A 21,384-nucleotide genomic window follows, 5' to 3' on the forward strand; every position below is an offset into this window, starting at 1 on the left:
TTTTTAAGTCACTCCTCTCTGAGCCCCTTGTGTCATGCCTGTGTCTCCCTCCTTTGTTTCTCTTGAGTCTGCCTGTGCCTGTCTTCTGTGAGTGGGGTCTCCTGTGCCCAGATCACCCTTACTTTCCCGACGTTAGCCTGTGGCTTGGCATCTGTGCTGCTGTGTATTGCCAAGTGGAAGGGAGCAGCCCCACCATGCTTCCAGAGTGGCCTTGTACCTTGAGCCTATACTCTTGCCAGTGTCTAAGCAAGTCTGGACAAGTAGTAAGGGCAGCCTTTCTGTAGCAGATCATTTCTAAGCCTAGGTTTAGACACTTTGGTTCTTGTGGCTTTCCTCATCAGACCCATGGAAGCTTTTAGGACATTGCTTTGTACACAGAAAACCCCAAATGTTACCTAGAATTGTTATCATTTCAAGTGAATAAAAGGTTGAGATCCCAATTGTATAGTAAAAGGCAAATTTCTAAAGGAAACATATGTGAAATCTGGTGAGCTGACCGTATCCTGTCACCATGGTTACCTTCGTGAAACTTCAGAATACTAGATCCATGTTGCCCATAGGGGCAGTAACTCATCAGGGCCACATGTTCACCAAGAACCAGGCAGGACTCACTAAACATGACGACAATACCCTAGCCTTCCTCTACACTAGCTCTACTCTAGGCAGCCCTCAGGGTTCTGAGAGGCCTGCTTCAGGCTGGGGCACTGAGGCAGCCAGAGGAAGCTTCTCGGTGCTTTTTCCCAGGGTTGTAAATACTGACCACTTGGAGAAAGTTGGATGTATCTGCTCAGTGACTTAAACATCATTGCATGCCCAGGTGAAGGAATACATTTCCAAGAAGGTCCTGCCGGAAGAAGCCCCTGCTCGGAAGCTGCTGGACAGAGGCGGAGAAGGGCTGGTGAGCTCGCAGCACCAGTGGCAGTTTAACCTGCTGACACATGTGGAGTCTCTTCAGGATGAAGTAACGCATCGGATGGACTCCATTGAGAAGGAGCTGGATGGTAGGATTCCTTACTTGGCATTACTCTTGTCTTTCCCTTCCCCGTGTTACCTTCTGAAGCCTGGCTGTCCAGGCTGTAAACCAGGCTGGCCTGGAACTCACAGAGATCACCAGCCTCTGCCTCTGTCTCCCAACTGCTTGGATTTAAGATGTGCACCACCACCACCCAGCGCACAATTTCTCTACCGTTTTTGCACCTTTTCTTTTTCCTATGGTTTTTCAAGACAGGTTTCTCTGTGTAACAGCACTGGCTGTCCTGAAACTCACTTTGCAGACCAGGCTGGCCTCAAACTCACTGAGATCAGCTTGCCTCTGCCTCCCCAAGTGCTAGAATTAAAGGCATGCGCCATCGTGTCCCAGTTTAGCTAACTTTCTTAAGCAGCCCACAATCACCGGACTGTTTCACAGAGAAAACAGTTTTTAAAAAAGTGAATACAATTCAAATGCACTCCTTAGGTTTCACTCACCCTGCTGTAAGAGTTCAGCAGCTGTATCTGATTTGACTGATGGCCACTGTATTGGGGAGCAAAGATGTAGATCATTCCTTCTACCACTAATTAGGACTTCAGGCCCGCACTGTGGTGAAGCATATTGTCATCGATGTAACCAAATACCTGACAAAAACACACTGAGGGAAAGTTTGCTTAAGTAGCTTATCACTTCAGAGAGTCCAGCCCACAGTTACTTGGTCTAGTTATGGCAGTGAGAGCATGTTGTGGAGGCACCTGTCTATAGCTTGGCAGATAAGGATGAGAGAGGAAGAGATGCAGGCATAATTGAAAAGGCACATCCCTAGTAACCTACTTTCTCCCCAGATAGCATCACCAGCTAGGGACCATTCAACACACACGCCTATGCTGACCTTGTAAACCCTGATATTAGAGCTTTGTGCCCTGCAGCAACACTTTGTGGGGTGTAATATTGGGGCAACCTGGGTTGAAATGACCTTGTGTTGAGGTTTTTGTAAGTCAAGTTCTAAGCACTCAAGGATCTTCTCTCTCTTCTACCTGCAGTGCTGGAGAGCTGGCTGGACTACACTGGGGAACTGGAGCCCCCAGAGCCGCTGGCCAGGCTTCCACAGCTCAAGCATTGCATCAAGCAGCTGCTGACTGACCTGGGCAAGGTGCAGCAGATTGCCCTCTGCTGCTCGACATGAGATTGAGCACCCAAGACCATTGGAGCACAGTCCTGGCATGTCTGCTGGGGGAGCTTCGCATATTTAAATAAACTTAGCATGCTGAATGCACGTGACACTGACTGACTTCAGGGATTTGGCCAGGAGTGTGATGGACACTGGGACAAAGAGACCATTTTGGCTGCTGGAGGACAGGGCACTCGTGATCTGGAAGCCGACCACGAAGGCAGCGCGTAGTCTTAGAACCCTCTTCTGTGCACATCGTTGAACGAAGCGAGTCTTTGCACATCTTCACTTGGAATCGTGCCACTGGTGATAAATGGAATGAGAGCCAAAAAAAAAAAAAAAATCTAGTTGGAAACAGTTGTAAATTCAAATTGCAGTTTATTTAATTGACTTTTGGGTCAGGTTGAGGCATGTGCCAACCCCTCTGGTTTCTCTGCCTGGTGTGGTATTTAAATGGGCAGCAGATACCATTTTCATCTTTCAGCTTCATTGGAATGTTGGGACTTGACTATCGTGCAGTTTGGGAAGGAGGAGCAGGGGCCCTGAGGGCACTGCTTCCTCAAGACTTCATTTTCTTGCCACGTCTCTTGCATGATTTCACGGTACCGGGGACAAGGTTTTATGTTGTTATTTAGCCCAGAGTTGGTTGGGCCATGACTTTGGCAGCCAAGCCGAAACTGCTGAAGGAGAACTAGAATCTTGCTGCAAAGAGAATCTACAAGGAGTCCCAGAAGGAAGCAGGCAGGGTCTGGAACCCAAAGGACAGCATTTTTTACACACGTATTAATTCCAACAACTTCCCACTTCTGTTTAAAGTTTAAAAAAATTCCCAAGATTTTGAACTTTTGCTGTAAAGATTTGTTACAAAGAACGTGGGTATTACCTTGTTTTATATTGTCGTCAGCAACTTGAGAATCTGTGTGCCGCTGCCTCCTCCTGGGAGGCTAGTGTGGTAGCTGGCATTTCCAGAGTTGCTGATGCACTTTAACACTTTCAATTTCCTGTTTGTATTACTTGTGAGATCAAGGTGATTATGCTGCTTAAGGTCCAGGTACAACCTGTTTGTACCTTCAGAGAGAATATTTGTGTTATTTTGCAGGTTCTGGTTCTATGTGTAATTGCTATATTGTTTTGTTTTACCTTACTAGGCCAAGTTTAAAAGGTTCCATGCTTTGAGGACTTCATTTAACCAGTTTTTTGCATCACTAAAGGCAAATATCAAAGTACCTTTATCCATCAGTACCCACAGGTTCATCATGAGTTTTGGAATCTGTAATGTTTTAGGCGGCAAATATTTACTGTGTAAACATCAAGGAACCAGTGTCAGTAGCTAGTAGTAGCAGCATCTTCAGCTGCCTTGGGAATGGTTCAGCTTCAGGCATAACAGGTCATTGTGGCCTCGGAATTGAGGCCTGTGTACAAAGAAGTTTCATGGAATGAATGCCCTGTCCAATGATTTGTTCACCATCTGCTATAAAATGAGCTGCAGGGCAAGCATGAGTTGACCTGGCATAGCTTGGGGAGTGTGTAACGCATAATGAAGCAAACACAGTCCCTTATTAAAGGCTGCTTCCCACTGCTAACATGTTTCTGTTGTGGGAAGAAATGCTCCAGGAGTCCATGTGACATCGGTGTTTTGGATAATTTATTAATAACTGCATCTTGAGAACTGGATGATGATTGTCAGAAAGGGGAAGAACCAAGATAATTTTCTATAGCTACAACTGTGTGAGGTATGAAGATTGTTACATTAGATATTAGGGGCCAGAGAGATGCCTCAGTTGGTAAAGGTGCTTGCCACCAAGCCTGCTGACCTGAGTTCAATCCCCAGGACCCACATAGTAGAGAATTGACACCTTAAAGTTGTCCTCTGACACACATTTACATAATAGACAAATGTAATAAAGGTTTTTAAATTACGGTTTTTCTTTTATGTAACTACCCTTGATTATCACATCTGGGGAAGCTGTAACTTTGAAGGCAGTTTCGTGTCTTGTTCAAAGTTAAAAGCAGACACTGAATGATCCTAATTTTGCCATATGGTCATTTCTGGGTTTATCATTTAGGTTTTGTGAAGGAAGTAATCTGGTTGCATTGTGATTTTTGTTGGTAGGGAAGCAAAGCAGACTCCCCATGTTCTGATAACCTCAGTTCTTCCCTAACCTAAAGCCATGTTGAGGGGCTCCACTCCAAATTCCTGGGTCACAGTGAATTAACCCCTAAGTTGGAGCACTGGAATCTGTCCTTTGCAAACAATGCTGATAGCATTTAGAAACATGTGCACTACCTAAGTTCTGTCTGTTAAGAAAAAACTATCCACCTATGGAAGGTCGCCTTGACACAGCAGTTCTAGTTTGATCAGTCATTTGTTTAAGTATGTAAGGTGGATCCTGGCTGAGCCAGCATTGCACTGTGGATATGTATCTGTGTTTACGAACTATTAGACAGAGGGTACTGTACATAGGAGTGTTGCTTTCAAGCAATATGTGCAAAACATGCAAACTTCTGTATCTGGAAAAAAATAAAACAGGTTCTTGTTGCTATGAGTCAGTCACATATTACTGGAGTATAAAAGGTTGTAATTTTTGTTTGCTTTGTTTGGAGGCAAGGTACCATTAGATAGCCCTGACTGGCCTAGAACTCCCCTGCCTCTGCCTCAAATGCTAGGATTAAGTCCTATGCTACAACACCCAGTTGTTTTTAGACAGTTTTGCTATGTAGTCCAGGCTTGCCTTGTGCTTGTTACCTAACCCAAAGTTGGGCTTCAAGCTTGCAGTAATCCTGCCGTTGTCTCCTGAGTGCACCATCACCCTACTCTTTTTTTTTTTTTTTTTTTTTTTTGGTTTTTCGAGACAGGGTTTCTCTGTGGCTTTGGAGGCTGTCCTGGAACTCGCTCTGTAGACCAGGCTGGCCTCGAACTTACAGAGATCCACCTGCCTATTCCTCCTGAGTGCTGGGATTAAAGGTGTGAGCCACCACCCCTCGGCACTTAAAACATGTTATATAATCAACACCTTATACCATGCCTGCTCTTCTATGATAATCTCATACAGAGAGATATATGCATCTCTATCAAGAAATCCCATGGAATAACAAAATGCTTTTAAAAAAATCAGCTAAAGCTAGATGATCATACCAGTTTCTACCCAAGTCTGACTCATGCATTGTGGTAGAAGCTGCAGATTTACTAGTTTTGGTTGCTGGAAGCAATGCAAGAAGGTGCCCTGCCTTCTCTACAGAGACTCACCCACTGCTGGAACAAACCCAAGCTTCCTATAACCCAAACTGCATTCCTCTGCCGCCGTCCCATATCGGAAGCCTCAAGGAAAACAAACTAGTTGTTTTCATTCTTTGAAAAATTACTTCCTTTGGTAGAGTTGAGGGTTAGAGGAAGTTGTTAAAAACAGGAGCCCCCCTGAATACATTGAAATGAGGACTGAGAGCAATGTTACTGAGAGCATCCCAAAGCTCACTCCATGGAAAACCATTGTGCAAGTGGAGCATCAGGGATTGAGAAAGGCTTTTGTTTATTCATTGTAAAGACAATGGAGCTTGGCCCACAAGTGTGCTTCACTCCAGGAAGCTGACACAATTCCGGAGAGGAACAGGCAGAAGTATTAAGGAATTGGGAAGTGTCCGCTCTTTGCCTCTTCATGGTACACATTCTGGTCATGGCCAAAATGTTTTTAACCTTAAAGGTCATGAACCCTATTACAGTTTTAGGCAAAACATTTCTGTAACGATAAACAGCTGCACATGCAAAGCCAGTAGACCCTGATGCCAGCCCCTGCCTCCCAAGTGTTGATTAAAAGCATGAGCCACGACACAGAGCTGAGCATTTAACAAAGCCTCTTACTGTTTCCAAAGCACTATGTATTGCTATCTGCTCAAGCTCGGATTCTACATAGTATAGGGCAGAGGGTAGTATGGAACACTAGACGACCGTCACCGTCATTAACGTGGCCTTTTCCAAGACAAAACTCAGGTAAGTTCAGAAAAACTTTGCCGATGTGGTAGAGGGATGGCCTAGATCTACTCAACAGGGTAAGAAAGGGGACATTTCCCGCCTGAGGGCAAAGTCCTGCACATCCCCAGTGGTCCAGGAATAGCAAATAAAACTGCTACTTTTACAGGCTCCCACAATCCTCTATCAACTGCAAGGGCGGGAGGAACCTCCTGAAATAAGCCCAATAAATAAAGGACGAATGAAAGACACACCAGACCACGGGAGCTGTCAAAATTCAATTTTCATTAACTCAGGGTACAGTATCAGTCCAAGGGGTCCCCGGCTCCGCTGCTCAGCCAGTGATGCGCACATCCGCGCGGCGTCGCAGCCGCCGGGCCCGGGCCGCCTCGGGCAGGATGGCCTGCAGCTGCTCTTGCACCAGCATCTCCACGATCTGCTCCTTAGTGCGGATGTCCGGCCGCAGCCACTGGCGGGACAGCTCCCGCAGCTGCCGGAAGGCTTCCCGCGGACCCGCCGCGTCCTGATAGCGGAACTGCCGGAAGCGCTGGCGAAACGTCTCGGGGCCCGGCCGAGAGGCACTGGGCCGCGGGGCGGCTTCAACCTGCGGCGCCGCGTCCAAAGGTGCGGGCATGCCAGGGAGCTCCGGAGGCGCAGGGCTCACGGAGTCGGGCTCGGGGTCGGCACAGTCACCGGCTCCTTCCGGTCGCTCGGGCGGCGCCGCGGGGCTCCGGGCCGCCAGGCTGGGCTCCGGCGACGCCATGACTGCGACTCTCGGCGTCACCCTTTGTCCCGCAACTACGGCCTGGCTCTGTGTCTGCGCGGAGACGGGAGAAGAGAGACCGCTGAAGGACAGAGCCAGCGCTGCCCCCGTGGGACGCGGGCCCAGGGGAGGGCAAGGGCGAGCCCAGCTTACCTCCACCTGAGAAGCTCTGAGGCGGCCGGAAATGGGCGACTCCGCGGACCTCCCCTGGAGCGCACCGAAGCGCCACATCCCGGAAGCCGCGCCCCTTACCAGTCACGTGAAGTTTGATCCGGCCAAGGCCTTGTGGTTCGCAGGTGTCAACTCTTCGGAGAGTAGCGATAGGGACTCTGACGACCTCCTATTCGAGGAGGAGCTGCACAAGAGGGAAGCACGGATTTTGGAGATGGACCTGGAGTCGGAATCCGAGTCGAAATCCGGGTCGGAAGAGGATTCCAGGTTGGAGTGGGAAGAGGTGGAAGGAGAGGCCGAGAAGGAAAGGGAGAAGGCGGCGACCCTATCGAAGGGCTTGAAGGTGACCTGCGCCTGCTAGGGCAGATGCTGGACCAGGATCAGGGAGTAGCGTTTACACTCTTGGGTAAAACAGAATGAGGGCTGGCCAGGGATTTGGCGGAGCTTGGCGGATGACGCGGGTGGGACAGCGAGACAAGGGCTCCGACTACTTTAAGAAAGATCGCTCAGTAGACTTGGTGGTGCATGCCTTTAATTCCAGCACCCAGGAGTCAGAGGCCGCGGATCCCTTTGAGTTCGAGTCCAGCCTGGTCTACATACGAGTTCCAGAACAGCCAGGACTACACAGAGTAACCTTGTCTTGGAAAACCAAAAAATAAAAAGGCCTCCCAAGCCTGTAATGTTAGATTTAGAGGCCATCCCTGGGTTACAGAGTGAGCTGAGATTCTTAAGTACACATATGCATACCTTCTCGCCTGCTTAAGTGCAATAGTACTCACCTTGTTTTGAGGATGACAAAATAATACTTGGGCAAAATTCTTAAGATGCTTCCTGGCACAAAGCAAATGCTTGAAGGTCGATTCTTTGTCATTATTTTTGCTTGTCCTCGAAAACCAAGAAAGAGGTGGTTCTATGGGTACTACTTTTTAATTTTGAGATTAATAAGTGAACTGTAATTACCGTGTCGGTCCATTATGTATTTACTGAACCTTTGAAATGTAAATACCCTGAATTGAGATGTATTATAATGTAGACAACTCATGTGTCTGTGTAGGAAAAAAGGTTTTTATGTTTATTACATGTTGGAACATGTTATTATTTTGTATATATTGGGTCAAATAAACAATATTATTACTTACTTTTACCTATGTCTCTTTTCTTTTGAAATGCAGCTACTATGAAAATTGAAATCCCACATGCAGTTTGTGTTCTATTTTGTTGAGCAGCTGCTGAGCGTGTTGGAGTAAGGCTGTCTGCTGCCATCCTCTTTGCAGGGTTTCTTTGCTTCAGCACCCCTAGCAGTAAATAATACCTACCTCCCAGTTGTTGGGAGGCGTGAATAAAGCTCTGGGAAAGACAGGATTTAAAGAGTGTTTTCAGAGCTAGGGAGATGGCTCAGTTGGGTAAGGGTGTTTCCATCAAAAGCATGAGGGTCTGAATTCTCTTGTACCCATGTAAACAAAACAACAACAAATAAACAGGCATAGTTGAGCTCGCCTATAACCCTTGTGTTGGGGCCAGAAGCAGGTGGATCTCAGGAGCTGCTGGTTCGCCAGCCTAACCAAACCTATGCACTTCTAAATTCAATTTGAGGCTCTATCTGGAGGCAATAAACAGAGCAATAGAGGAAAACGCCCTCTGCTGACCTTCTCACACACCTGTGCACTCACATGAGCGCACCACACACACAGACACATATTTTCATTAGATACATTGCCTACAGCCTTTGAACTACATACAGTCTTTTTAACTATGAAATAAAAAAGTGGATGTTTCTGAAAATTCAGAGAGATGATGCTGGCAAAAGTGTAATCTCTGGCAAATTCTGGCAGATGGCATATTCTATTTGACAGCTTACTCATGAATAAGGTTTGTATCTCCATTTTCCAGAAAAGGAACTGAACTCCAGAAAGGGACAGAAACCCCAGATGATATGTACCCTGGAGCTAGAGAGATGACTGGTTAAAAGTGAACATTGTGGCCAGGTGGAGGTAGTGCACACCTTTGATCCCTGCATTTGGGAGGCAGAGGCAGGCAGATCAAGACCAGCCTGGTCTATGGAGTAAGTTCCAGGACAACCAGAGCTACACAGATAAACCCTGTCTTGGAAAAGAAAAAAGAGGGCTGGGTGGTGGCTCAGCACTCAGGAGGCAGAGGCAGGTGGATCTCTTGGAGACCAGTCTGGTCTACAAGAACTAGTTTCAGGACAGCCTTCAAAGCCATAGAGAAACCCTGTGCTGTGATTGGTATTGTAGCATAGTCCTTTAATGTGAGGCCTTGACAGAGGCAGACAGATCTCTATGATTTTGAAGCTAGCACAGTCTACACAGAAGAGTTCTAGGTTAGTCAGAACTGCATGGTGAAACCCTGTACCCACCCAAGTTCCAAAAAGAGTGCATACTGCTTTCAGTTTTCAGCACCAGGTAGGGCAGCTCACAACCACCTGTAACTTCAGTTCTAGGGGGGATTTAATGTTTGGCCTCTGCCAGCACCTGCCCGCAATGTTTGTGCACAAATGAACTCTGTCTCTCTCCCTCCCTCTCTCTTTCACTCACACACACTTAATATTAAAAATTTAAAAGTTGGAGGTGGGTCTGGAAGAAGTTACTGGCAGGAGTCAGGTGAATATTATCAAAATACATTGTATTCATCTATGAAGTTATCAAAGAATAAAAATATATTAAAAATAAAATGGAACCCTGTCTCGAAAAACCAAAATAAATAAATAAATAAATAAATAAAATGGAATCTTTTTTTGTAATTCCCTAAGAACTTTTCTAGAGTGTATTGCCTGTACAAAGTCCTATGGTAAGTAAAACCAAAACTTGCAAATTGCAGGCTAGATGGGTAGGATCTGGAGGAAGGCTGAAAATGAAGTTGGAAAGTTGGCAAGAGAAAAGAAAGTCACAAAGAGCACAGGGTTACATGTTTAGAATTTAGATCTTTTTCCCTAGGGAAGGGATGTCTGGGAATGGGGGGTTAAATCTCTACCTTTTTTCCATCCATAGTGGAATCGTGGGCTGTTAGAGATGGAAGTGGGGACCTTTGAGACCTATATGAACCATAGAATGTTAAAAAGGAGAGGGAATTTGAAATTGAATTGAAAAACATTAAATTCATTTCTAAAACCTTTATGATTTAGTCAGCATAGGACCTAGAAAAATTATCTCTTCCTAGGAAATGTGCATATACTTCATATTATTTCAGGTAAGTTATATGTATCTTTAAATCAATCCAGAGGCTCAGATTAAATTATATATATATACACACGTATAATTCTATTTTGCAGATTGAGAAGTCATTACCCCGAAAGGTAGAAAGTTGGAAGACTATCAAGTACTTAGTAAGTGACTCCATGAAAAAATTTGTAGAATGCAAAGCCAATGCTGCTATCATATTAGCACTTTTTATTATAATTTAGATTTTCTTAGGTGGATTTTTTTTTGGTTTTTGGAGACAGGGTTTCTCATTAAACTTTCCATAAATATTGATTGATGAAATAAAAAGCAAACATAGATTCCGTTCCTTTCCTGTGAAGGAAAAGCTTCAACATGGTCTCTGGCTTTTCCGGAGCTTTCCAGGTGTTGAATTAATGTCCTAGTAAGCATTAATTACCAGCTCAACACAGCCTACAATTATGTGGAATAGAAGTCTTAATTGAGTATTCTGTCAGGTTGGTGTATGGGCATGTCTGTGAGGGACTTGTCTTGATAGTTTAAATTCATGTCACAGGGCCTAGCCCACCATGGATGGTGCCATTTCCTGGACAGGTGGTTCTAGGCTGCATAAGAAAGTTAGCTAAACTGGAACACGGTGGCACATGCCTTTAATCCCAGAACTTGTAGAGGCAGATGAAAACTGATATCAGTGAGTTTGAGGCCAGCCTGGTCTATAGAGTAAGTTCCTGGACAGCCAGGACTGTTATACAGAGAAACCCTGTCTCGAAAAAATATTTTTTTAAAAAAAGTTGCAAAAATAGTAGAAAAATTGTGTGCTGGATGGTGGTGCACACCTTAAATCCAAGCAGGTGGGAGGCAGAGGCAGGTGGATCTCTGTGAGTTCAAGGCCAGTCTGGTTTATAGAGAAAGTTCCATGACAGCCAAGCAACACAGAGAAACACTGTCTTGAAAAACCAAACAAAAGAATAGTAGAGAAATTGTATTCTTAATACAGTTCCTGGGTAGCAGCCTTGTTGGTTATAGTTTGAATATGGAAGCTCCCTACGGGTCATGTTTTAGATGCTTGGTCCTCAGGTGGCAGTGCTGTGATGGTGGCTCTAGCTGACAGAAATAGGTGATGAGGGAGGGCAGAGCCTGCTCACGGTTCCTGCCCTGCGCTTCAGCTACTTCTGGGCTGCAGGCACTAAGCCTCGGTCTTTGTTCTCACTGTTACCCTCTGACCTGTTATTGAAACTGTTGCAATAATTGTGATAATCTTTTAAATGCTAAGGTTCTTCCCATATTTAGATTAAGAATACCTATTTGCTACTTAGTTTCTGAGTCTGGGCAATCAGGACACATACTTCTTTAAACCCAAAGAGAATGTATTGGAATTAAACATTTGCTTGTATATCATTACTTTTTCTCTCAGAAGTATCTTTGCTTTTGCATCACTGTAACCAAATATCAAGGACAACTTGAAGGGAAAGATTTGTTTTGAATTGTGATACATGGGCAGGTAGGGTGGGGGTGGAGTGGGCATCTTCATTTCTCAATGGCCCTGAAGCAGAAGAAAACAGGAAGAAGCCAGGGCAAAACACCCCCCCACCATACACACAGAACCCCAGTGACCTGCTTCCTCCTCTCAGACCCCACCTTCCGCAGCTCCACCATGTAATAGTACTGTGTGTGATACGACTCCATCAATGGACTAACTCATTCATTAGGATCAGAGTCCTCAGGACGTCATTGTCCTTAGACAGGCCATCTGATACACATCCACAGCTGAGATGAGCTCCTAGGTGGTTTTTGCTTATTTTTTCAAATCTCCAAAAATTTTAATTATTATTATTAATAATTTTCAGATTTTTATGGGGCCGGGTATAGTGCTGAACGCCTTTTATCCTAGCACCCCAGAGACAGAGGTAGGAGGATCTCTGTGAGTTTGAGGCCAGTTTGATCTACATAGAGAGTTCCACCCTGTCTCAAAAAAAATTTGTGTATTGGTTTTTTGCTTGCAAGTATGTGAATGCACTATGTGCATGCATTGCCTCTGGAAGCCAGAAGAGGGCATCAGATCCCCTGGAACCAGAGTTAGTGATGGCTGAAAACCACCATATGGGTTCTGGGAATTAAACTGAGGTCCTTTAGAAGAGCAGCCAGTCTCTTAATTGATAAGCCTTCTCTCCAACTCCTGTTTTTATTATTTTTAATTATGTGTATGTATGTGTGCACATGTGGGCATGTGCACATGAGTGCAGGTGTCCTCAGAGGCCGGAGGCATCAGATCCCTGGAGCTGGAGATTCAAGATGGTTGTGAGCCATAGGATATGAACTCTGGGAACTGAACTCGGGTCTTCCATGAGATCAGGAAGTGCTCTTAACTGCTGAGCCATCTCTTCAGCCACGAATAGTTGTTTAATGTAGTCAACAATGAAGACTAGTCCTCACAGGTGTGCTTGATTCCCAGAGCCTCCTAAATGAGGAAGCTAAAGCTCAGACAGTAGACATGCTAGCCAGTGTGGGAACAGGACCCAGGACTGAATGTGTCCTTCCTACCACTTGGTACTGTCAAGCTTTCAAGAATATTGCTAACATGGCACTCACCTTTAATTCTAACAAAGGGAGATGGATTTCTGAGTTCTAGGCCAGTCAGAGCTTAAAGGCATGTGTCACCATTTCTGGCACTGTTGTTTTGTTTTGTTTTGTTTTAGAGATAGAATCTTCCCTGTAGCCCAGGCTGGTCTCACTTGAGATTTAGTTGGGTTTTGTTTTGTTTTGGTTTTTTGTTTTGTTTTGCCAAGACAGGCTTTCACTGTGTAACAGTACTGGCTGTCTTGGAACTCTCTCTCTGTAGACCAGGCTGGCCTCGAACTCATGAAGATCTGCCTACCTCTGCCTCCCGAGTACTGCGATTAAAGACATGCACCACCACTGCCCAGCAGTTGTTGGTTATTTTGAGAAAGAGTTCCACGTTCCCAGGCTGGCCTCAAACTTGTTTTGTAATCAAGAATGACTTTGTACTTCCTATCCTTTTGCTCTCACCTCCTGGGTGCTGAGATTATAGCAGTGTGCCCAAACTGTCATTAAATGTCCTCTTCTGTGGCATTCAGTTTGTTCATGTTACAGGGCAGTAGTTACCATCTATGCATCTCCCAAGCTTTCTTCTTTTTCTCATCTAAAGCAAACTTAGCCCATTGAAGAGCAATTCCCCATTCATATATTCATAAATGAATATAGAAGTATATATTTGCTAATATTCCATTCTCGTGGATTTTTCAGATTAAGATATCAAGAAAGAAAAAGACAAAGAACTGGGAAGAAATGCAAAAGCTCGTAAGTGGTTCTGTTTAAATAATTGATTCACATGTCATGAACATATTGTTTCTAACCTTTGGCTATTGCAAATAAAATTGTTGTGGTATTTATGTTTGAATTTCCAGTTTCAGTTGATTTAAATATGTACCCAGAAGTGGCATCCCTGGGGCTGGAGAGATAGCTCAATCATCTCAGGTTAAGAGCACTGGCTGAGCCGGGCGTTGGTGGCGCACACCTTTAATCCCAGCACTTGGGAGACAGAAGCAGACAGATCTCTGTGAGTTTGAGAACAGCCTGATCTACAGAACTAGTAGTACCAGGACAGACTCCAAAGCTACACAGAGAAAACCTGTCTCGGAAAAAAAAGAGTCAACCATACCAGCCAGGCAGTGGTGGCACAAGCCTTTAATCCCAGCACTCAGGAAGCAGAGGCAGGCGGATCTCTGTGAGTTTCAAGCCAACCTGGTCTACAGGGTGAGTTCCAGGACAGCTTCCAAAGCTACAGAGAAACCCTGTCTCGAACCACCCCCCTCCAAAAAAAAGAATGAAAAGATGCCTCCATGAGAGCAGGTTGTAAGCAAGCCTGTAGGGTATATTCTTAGTGATTCATCGGGGATTCATCGGGGAGGGCCCAGCCAGTGGGGTACTGCCAGTGGTCCTGGGTTCTATAAGAAAGCAGGTTGAGCAAGCCATATGGAGCAAGCCTCAAAGCAGCATGCCTCTCTCTATATTGTCTAGCTATCTTGAAACTTACTATGTAGACAAGGCTAGCCTCAAACTCACAGAGATCCACCTGTTGTTGTCTCCCAAGTGCTAGAATTTTTGCCTCACCAAGCCTGGTTGGTATTATCCTTTAATGTGAGGTGATTGTTTTTTTAGTTTTCATGAATAAAAAAAATACTAGTACATATTAATTATAGAAAGTGATAGGTTTCATTGTAACTTAAGTAGAAATCTTTTACATGTGTTACTTATAGGCAAAGCTGGGCATTGGTGGCTCACGTCTTTAATCCCAGCACTCAGGAGGCAGAGGCAGACGGATCTCTGTGAGCTCGAGGCCAACCTGGTCTACAGAGCGAGTTCCAGGACAGCCTCCAAAACAATACATGGACACCCTGTCTCAAAAGCAACAACAACAAAAAACAAAAAACAACAACAAAAACAAAAACAAACTTATAGGCAAAGATACCAGTTTTCAACAGTTTTAGTCCTATAACTTCATTTGCACACCGATCATACCAAGGACAAGCTGGGGTCCAGATGAAGCACAGCAGCTTCAACTGATAAAACCCCTATGATGCTAACTTCATCAGGGTGTGTATGCGCATGCACGATCACACACGTGGCCATAAGTTAATCAGTGCATGTGTGTGCACAGGCATATAGAGGCCAGAGGTCAGCCTCCAATGTCATTCTTTTTTTTTTTTTTTTGAGACAGGGTTTCTCTGTATTGTTTTGGAGGCTGTCCTGGAACTCACTCTGTAGACCAGTCTGGCCTCGAACTCACAGAGATCCACCTGCCTCTGCCTCCTGAGTGTTGGGATTAAAGGTGTGCGCCAGCTTTGAATGTCATTCTTTAGGAACTGTCCACCTTTTTTGGAGATGCCGTCTCTCCTTAGCTCAGGGCTTGCCAAGTGCTGGGGTTTCAAGCCCATGGCACCACGTTTTTACTTTTTAACATTTTATTACATTTATTTAGTGTGTGTGTGTGTGTGTGTGTGTGTGTGTGTGCCACTGCACATGTGTGGAGGTCAGAGAATAATTTATGGTAGTAGGGTCTCTTCTTCCATCACAGGGGCACTGAGATAGAACTCAGGTCATCAGGCTTGGCAGCAAGCACCTTTACCCACTGAGCATCTCTCTGACCACCCACATTTTTATATGGGCTCTGGAATCAAACTCAGGTTCTTGTATTTATACAGAAAGTACTTTACTCACTGAACTAGCCTCCCTGCTCCATTACTTTCATTTTGATAACCAATTTTTATCAAAAAAATTCTTATATTGAGGTGAAGAGACCTGGATGTTTTATCTTTTTTTTTTAATGAGCCAAATTCTATATGTGTCTTTTCTTGCATTTGAGGTATTCTTTGATGGCACCCTTGGATTGAGATTCTTTGCCATAGTCCTTAGCCATTACACAACTGCAACCAACCCCCTTGGGAGTGGTTGCTCTCCTTATCAACTTTGCAGATGTCTGCCTGCTCCCCTGCTTTGCTTGCTCTCATCAGCTTGAATTAGTACGAAGGGCCTCCACCAACTTGACGTGCATAGGTTCACCACAGCTGGATTGTAAGCACACAAAGATGGGCTTGGTATGGGCCTAAGGCTTTGGAAGCTTTGATAATTCCACAAACGGGGCCGTTGTGGATGGGGGCTGCTTTTTTCTTGTTAGGCAATACGAATGCCCGTTACAGCTCCAGCTGCCTTCCTTAGCCATAGCTGTAGGCTCCTGGTGAAGCCCAGTCTTGGGCACACTCAAGCCTGTGCCTGTGTATGACTTGCAGCAGGGAAAAAATATGGTTCATTAGATTTTCTGATGAGCTAGAGATAACTGGTCTAGGGCATTTAATTTAGTCTGGGCCATCTTTGCAATTCTCTGTCATTAATAAACCTTTTAAAGAAGAGTTGTTTTGCCAGGTGGTATGTGCCTTTAATCCCAGAACTCAGGAGGCAGAGGCAGGCAGATCTCTGTGAGTTCGAGCCCAGCCTGGTCTACAGAGGAGTTCCAGGACAGCCAGGACTACACAGAAAAACCCTGCCTCAAAACAAAACAACAACAACAACAACAAAAAGACCAAGACGTTTTTTTTAATTTTTAAATTTTTACTATTTTATGCATTAAGGGTATTTTGCTTGCATGTATATTTGTGTTTTAGAGTGGCTGGTGCCTGTGGAGGCCACAGTAGAGCTTCAGATCCCCTGGAACTGGAGTTACAGTTGTTAGCTGCCATGTGGATGCTGGGAACTGAACCAGGAGCCTCTGCAAGTGCAGGAGCAAAACCAGCAAGTGTTCTTGACGGTGGAGCCATCTCTTTAACCCCACTAATAAATCTTGTACTTGATAAACCAGTGTAAATTCAGTGTCTTAGATGCTTCAAAACCTTGTTGCTGGGCAGGGGAGAGAGCTCAGTAGTTAAGAGCATTACTACTTGATGGGGAAGTCCTGAGTATATGTCAATAAAGCACTATTGGCCAATAGGGAAGCAAGATAGGTGGGACTAGGAGTCCAGGAGGACTCTGGGTAGGAGAAACACGGGAGTCACGATGTAGCCCGCCAGAGAAGTAAGATATCTGGACCTTTTCTCCGGTAAGAGAAATACTTAGATTAACAATTATGGGATAAATACTTAAGTCAGAGCTAGCCAGTAAGAAACAAGCAAGGCCAACAGCTTCATAATTAATACATCATCTTGTGTGTTATTTGGGGACTACAACGTGGCAGAGCCCAGGCAACTGGTGGGGAAAAACCAAAGCGGCTGGCAAGGAAAAGGCTTCACTCTACAAATTTAAGCAAAAAAAAAAAAAACCCACAAAAAACCCCAGCAAAGGTCGGGTGACTGTCCAGTTTATATATTATCCTTCTGTGGTCTTTGATAGAGTTGAAGGCAGATAGTTATAATTATAGTTTTCCTTAGTTATGATAAAAGATAAGCTACATATAGAACTTTGGACTCACAAGGATGGGATGGATAATATTTTGTTTAAATCTTACTAAATGTTGATGGACAAAATATTGTAACTGTGTTATTGCTTGATAGCTGTTCTGTTATATATAATTTAAGTATGTTAAAGTTAAGACCTTTCTTTTTGTTTAGACAGAAAAGAGGAGATGATGGGGAAGTCCTGTGTATATGTCAATAAAGCACTGTTGACCAATAGGGAAGCAAGATAGGTGGGACTAGGAGTCCAGAAGGACTCTGGGTAGGAGAAACACAGGGAGTCGCAATGTAGCCCGCCAGAGAAGTAAGATGTCCGGAGCTTTTCTCCGGTAAGAGAAATACTTAGATGGGTTAAATACTTAAGTCAGAGATAGCCAGCAAGAAACAAACAAACAGCCAACAGCTTCATAATTAATACAGCGTCTTGTGTGATATTTGGGGACTACAACTTGGCAGAGCCCAGGTGACCGGTGGGAAAAAACCAAAGCGGCTGGCAAGGAAAAGGCTCTTTCTACAACAACAACAACTACTACTACTCACACACACTCTCTCTCATATTTATTTATTATGTGTATAGAGTTCTGCCTGCGTATATGTCAGCATGCCAGAAGAGGGCACCAGATGTCATTAGAGGTGATTGAAAGCAGAACCTATGGAAGAGCTGCCAGTTCTCTTAACCTCTGAGCCATCTCCGGCTGCTAGGGCCTATAGTCCTCTTGCAGAGCATCCTAGTTCCTAGAGCCCACTTTGAGGGTCTAATGACCGCTTGTAACTCTAGTTCCATGGAATCTAGTGCCCTCTTCCAGAGGTCACAGCACCTGCACTCAAGTGCACTTACCCACCTCCACCAATTACTTACACATAATTTTAAAAATTAAATCTTTAAAAGATGTTTTTATCTTTCTTTCCTTTCATTTACTTGAGCAGCCAGTGCTCTTAACCACTGAACCATCAATCTTTTTCCCTTGATGGGTTTGTGTGTGTGTGTGTGTGTGTGTGTGTGTGTGTGTGTGTGTGTGTGCATGCACGTGCGCTCACGCATGCGCTTATGTTTGTTTGTGTGTGTGTTCATATGTGTACTGGTGTGGGTGTGTATGGATACATGTGGAGAACCAAGGCTAACCTTGGGTGTCATTCCTCAGGAGCCATCCATCTTCTTTTTGTTGTTGTTTGGGGGATGTATTTATTTTTATGGGTTTAGGTGTTTTGCCCAAATGTATTTCTGTACACCATGCAGGGGCCAGAAGAGGACATAAGATCTCATTGGCCTGGAACTCACTATGTAGGCTAGGCTAGCTTGGCTGACCAGCAGACCTCAACAATCCACCTCTCTCTGCCTTCCCAACAGGCATTGGGATTACTGTCATGTGCTTTCACACTTGACTTTTTACATAGGTGGATCAAACTCAAGTCTCTATGCTTGTTGGGCAAGCACTTGACTGACAGAGCTCCCTTAAAGAGTCCTTGGCTTAACCTCAAATACCACACACACACACAAAAAAGAAAAATCAAAAAGCCCTTATCCTAATCTCCTGCCTCTCCACTCCCACACATGTGGCTATAGTATTTCTTGGCCCTGCTCATGTTTTTCTTTCTCAGATCTGGGGATGTACAAAGCAGGTTGTCTACACGTGTGCAACACCCCAGGATCCTGGCGATCCTTCTTATTTACTTCCCCGTCCTTCATTTGCTCTTTGCAGTCCTATCTTTGGTTGTCAACAAGGCAACTGAGTTCCTTCCTTCCTTCCTTTTTTTTTTTTTTTTTTTTTTTTGGTTTTTCAAGACAGGGTTTCTAAAGCTATGGAGCAAGTCCTGGAACTTGCTTTGTGGTCCAGGCTGGCCTTGATCTCACAGAGATCCACCTGCTTCTGCCTCCCATATGCTGGGATTAAAGGCATGCACCTCCACCACCCGGCTGGTAGCCGATTTTCTAAAATGACTTTCACTTCCCGAAATCTCCTGCATTTATCTCATCGATGGACTGTTCTGCCTTTGTTTGGTCTTGGGTCTCTCCTTTAAACGTGCCAAGCCTGAATTCTCTGCTGTTCGTGATTAGCGTCTGTTTCATGTTAATTATTTCCTTTTTCCTGTTTTGTGTCAATCATCTGACATTTATTTTTCTTGTTTCTTGCCTCATTCTTTCTCTCATTTTGTAATGTTTATTCTTTCTTTTTTTTAAAAGTAGCTGCTCTTTTTTTGTATTTCTGTGTATGTGTGCAATTCTGTGTGAGCATATGTACCATGTGTGTACAGAAACCTATAGAGGCCAGAAGAGGATCTGGGATCCCCAGGAACTGGTCTTACAGGTTGTGAACTACCTCGTGGGTGCTGAGAACCAAATCCAGGTCCTCTGCAAGAGTAATGAGTGCTCTTTATCTGCTAAGGCATCTCTCTAGTCCCACCATAACTCCTATAGATGAAATAGATATAGACTCACATAAAGTTGTAAAAGTATATCTTTTAATTTATTTGTTTATTTTGTAAAAGTATGTCTTAGGGTTTTATTGCTGTAAAGAGACCCTTTGCACCTTTGTGCAGGCTAGGCAACCATGGAACCCTGGGCTGACCAGAGTACTGCCTGGGTGCTTTTCTAGGTGACAGGGGCAAGCCAGGGTAATGCCTGAATTCGTATAGTCATAGTTGTCATCAGGGAGTATAGCAACCTAGGCAAGTACTGGGCAGTAATTGTTGTCTTTTTCTTTTCTGCTCTTAGGACCACAGAGTCATTTACTTTACCAAGGTCCTTCAACATTTGATCTTGCAGTTGGTTGAAGAATTTCCTGATTGTACTGATTTATAGTGACTTCTGGGACAAAGCTGTGGGCCCATTCCCTAGTGTGTTTTAAGTCTCAGTATCACTGAGCTGACTGCTGAATGTCCTTACCTGCAGCTGGGAAACTTTTACCTTCTTCAAGATGGTTCAATGACTCTGGTAGTCATGTAGCCATCTTGAGCCCCAGTGTCTTCATGAACAGGGTTGGGTTTAAGGTCCCTCATATTGGTTGCCAGGATATAGCCCATGATAGTTCAATAAATATTAGATTCTGATATCATATTGTTGCCTCCTCTTCCATCCAGAATTTCCCCTTGTGACATCAGTAGATTCTCAGAATAACGTTTTCGTGGAATCCGGCTTCTGGCTGCTGTTGGCAGGGTGTGGGGAGTGAGGAGCAGTTATTGCCTTGCCATTGAGGGAAGCTGTTTGTTTCTACAATGCATAGGTGAAGATTTGTTGTCTTCTACATGAAAGACAAAGGGCCCAGTTGCGCCATTTGCCGACTTAGGAACCATGAGGAAAAGAATGATGTCTCATAGCTGGCAGCTCCTGAAGGTGGAAGAGGTGAGGCGGGTCACCGGCTAGGGAGGGAATTCTGAAGCAGAAGATTTAAAGGATCAGGCATCGAGGAAGAGGCAGGAGTAGGGGAGGCAGTGGATGGGTGATGACACCCTGTACCTCTTGGACTCACAGCTTGTCACAAAGAAACAGAGCCCTAGAGAGGCTCAGGACTGAGTTAAGATCCTTGCTCTGTAGCCTCTTACCCCTGGATGAGCTCTGAGGTCATGCTCTTACCCATTCTTTCCGGAGCAGAGAGAAAGAAATGAGTAAGAGCGTTAGCTCTGGACTCTGGGGCCAGGCTGCTTGGCTTTAGATGCCTAACACCTACCTACCAGTCATGCGACCTTAGGCACATAACTAGGTCTGCTGTACTGCTTTCCTCCTTTGTAAAGAGCAATGATGTTAGCATCTACATGACATCTCTGCTGAGGATAGGTGAGAAAAGGGTAATGACCCAATGATAGTAAATTATACTCAGGAAGCATTAGCATTGTTAATGAAGTACTTGTATTTTGAAGTTATGTTATAATTCTGTCACTTCTCCCTTCACTTTCCTCCCCCTAGGCCCTCCCACATAGCTCTCCTTGTGCTCTTTCAAATTCATGGCCACTTTTCTCATTATTGTTGCTACATGCATATGTGTTTATGTATATACATAAATATTTCTAAGTATAACTTGTTCAATCTGTATAATGTTGCGTGTATATATTTTCACAGCTAGCCATTTGATATTAAATAAACAATTGGCATGCTTCCCTGGGTGTCTTAGTTAGGGTTTCTATCGCTGTGAAAAGACATCATGACCGCAGCAGCTCTTATGAAGGAAAACAGTCTCAGAGGTTCAGTGCACCAGCATCATGGTGTGGAGCA

At 44.6% G+C, this 21,384-nt stretch overlaps 3 protein-coding genes across 16 annotated transcripts in view; 2 read left to right on the forward strand and 1 right to left on the reverse strand.

Annotated features, from left to right (window-relative positions):
* Window positions 1-4,687, forward strand: part of Phf20 (PHD finger protein 20) — a 103,356-nt gene extending 98,669 nt beyond the window's left edge. For all 9 annotated transcript variants that reach the window (XM_040732646.1, XM_040732645.1, XM_040732648.1 and 6 more), the window contains 2 exons: window positions 818-1,001; window positions 2,014-4,687. In XM_040732646.1, coding sequence (XP_040588580.1) covers window positions 818-1,001; window positions 2,014-2,156 — 327 coding nt within the window. In that variant the 3' untranslated portion in view covers window positions 2,157-4,687. The remainder of the gene's footprint in view (window positions 1-817; window positions 1,002-2,013) is intronic.
* A 1,684-nt stretch (window positions 4,688-6,371) lies between these two features.
* Scand1 (SCAN domain containing 1) lies at window positions 6,372-7,164 on the reverse strand. Its single transcript, XM_005084618.4, has 2 exons — window positions 7,022-7,164; window positions 6,372-6,922 (listed from the first exon to the last, which is right to left on the reverse strand). The coding sequence occupies exons 1-2, from the start codon at window positions 7,097-7,099 to the stop codon at window positions 6,440-6,442; spliced, it is 561 nt and encodes a 186-aa protein (XP_005084675.2). The 5' UTR covers window positions 7,100-7,164; the 3' UTR covers window positions 6,372-6,439.
* Cnbd2 (cyclic nucleotide binding domain containing 2) overlaps window positions 7,053-21,384 on the forward strand; it is a 56,673-nt gene continuing 42,341 nt past the window's right edge. For 3 of the 6 annotated variants that reach the window (XM_040732824.1, XM_040732825.1, XM_040732827.1), the window contains exons 1-3: window positions 7,053-7,382; window positions 10,329-10,382; window positions 13,480-13,533. In XM_040732824.1, the coding sequence (XP_040588758.1) occupies window positions 7,053-7,382; window positions 10,329-10,382; window positions 13,480-13,533 (438 nt within the window). Of the gene's footprint in view, window positions 7,383-10,328; window positions 10,383-13,479; window positions 13,534-16,794; window positions 16,826-20,296; window positions 20,518-21,384 lie in introns of those variants that run through there. The other 3 variants (XM_040732826.1, XM_040732829.1, XM_040732828.1) reach the window with 3 other exon arrangements.

The sequence above is a fragment of the Mesocricetus auratus genome, unplaced genomic scaffold, assembly GCF_017639785.1.
Source record: "Mesocricetus auratus isolate SY011 unplaced genomic scaffold, BCM_Maur_2.0 Super-Scaffold_100028, whole genome shotgun sequence".
In the NCBI taxonomy this organism is placed as follows: Eukaryota; Metazoa; Chordata; class Mammalia; order Rodentia; family Cricetidae; genus Mesocricetus; species Mesocricetus auratus.

Excerpts from the sequence above, each read along its gene's own strand:
- Scand1 (XM_005084618.4), bottom strand. The coding sequence starts at position 7,099 with ATGTGGCGCTTCGGTGCGCTCCAGGGGAGGTCCGCGGAGTCGCCCATT. Across the intron at positions 6,923-7,021 it reads TCAGAGCTTCTCAGGTGGAG|ACACAGAGCCAGGCCGTAGT; the intron begins GTAAGCTGGGCT and ends GTCTCCGCGCAG.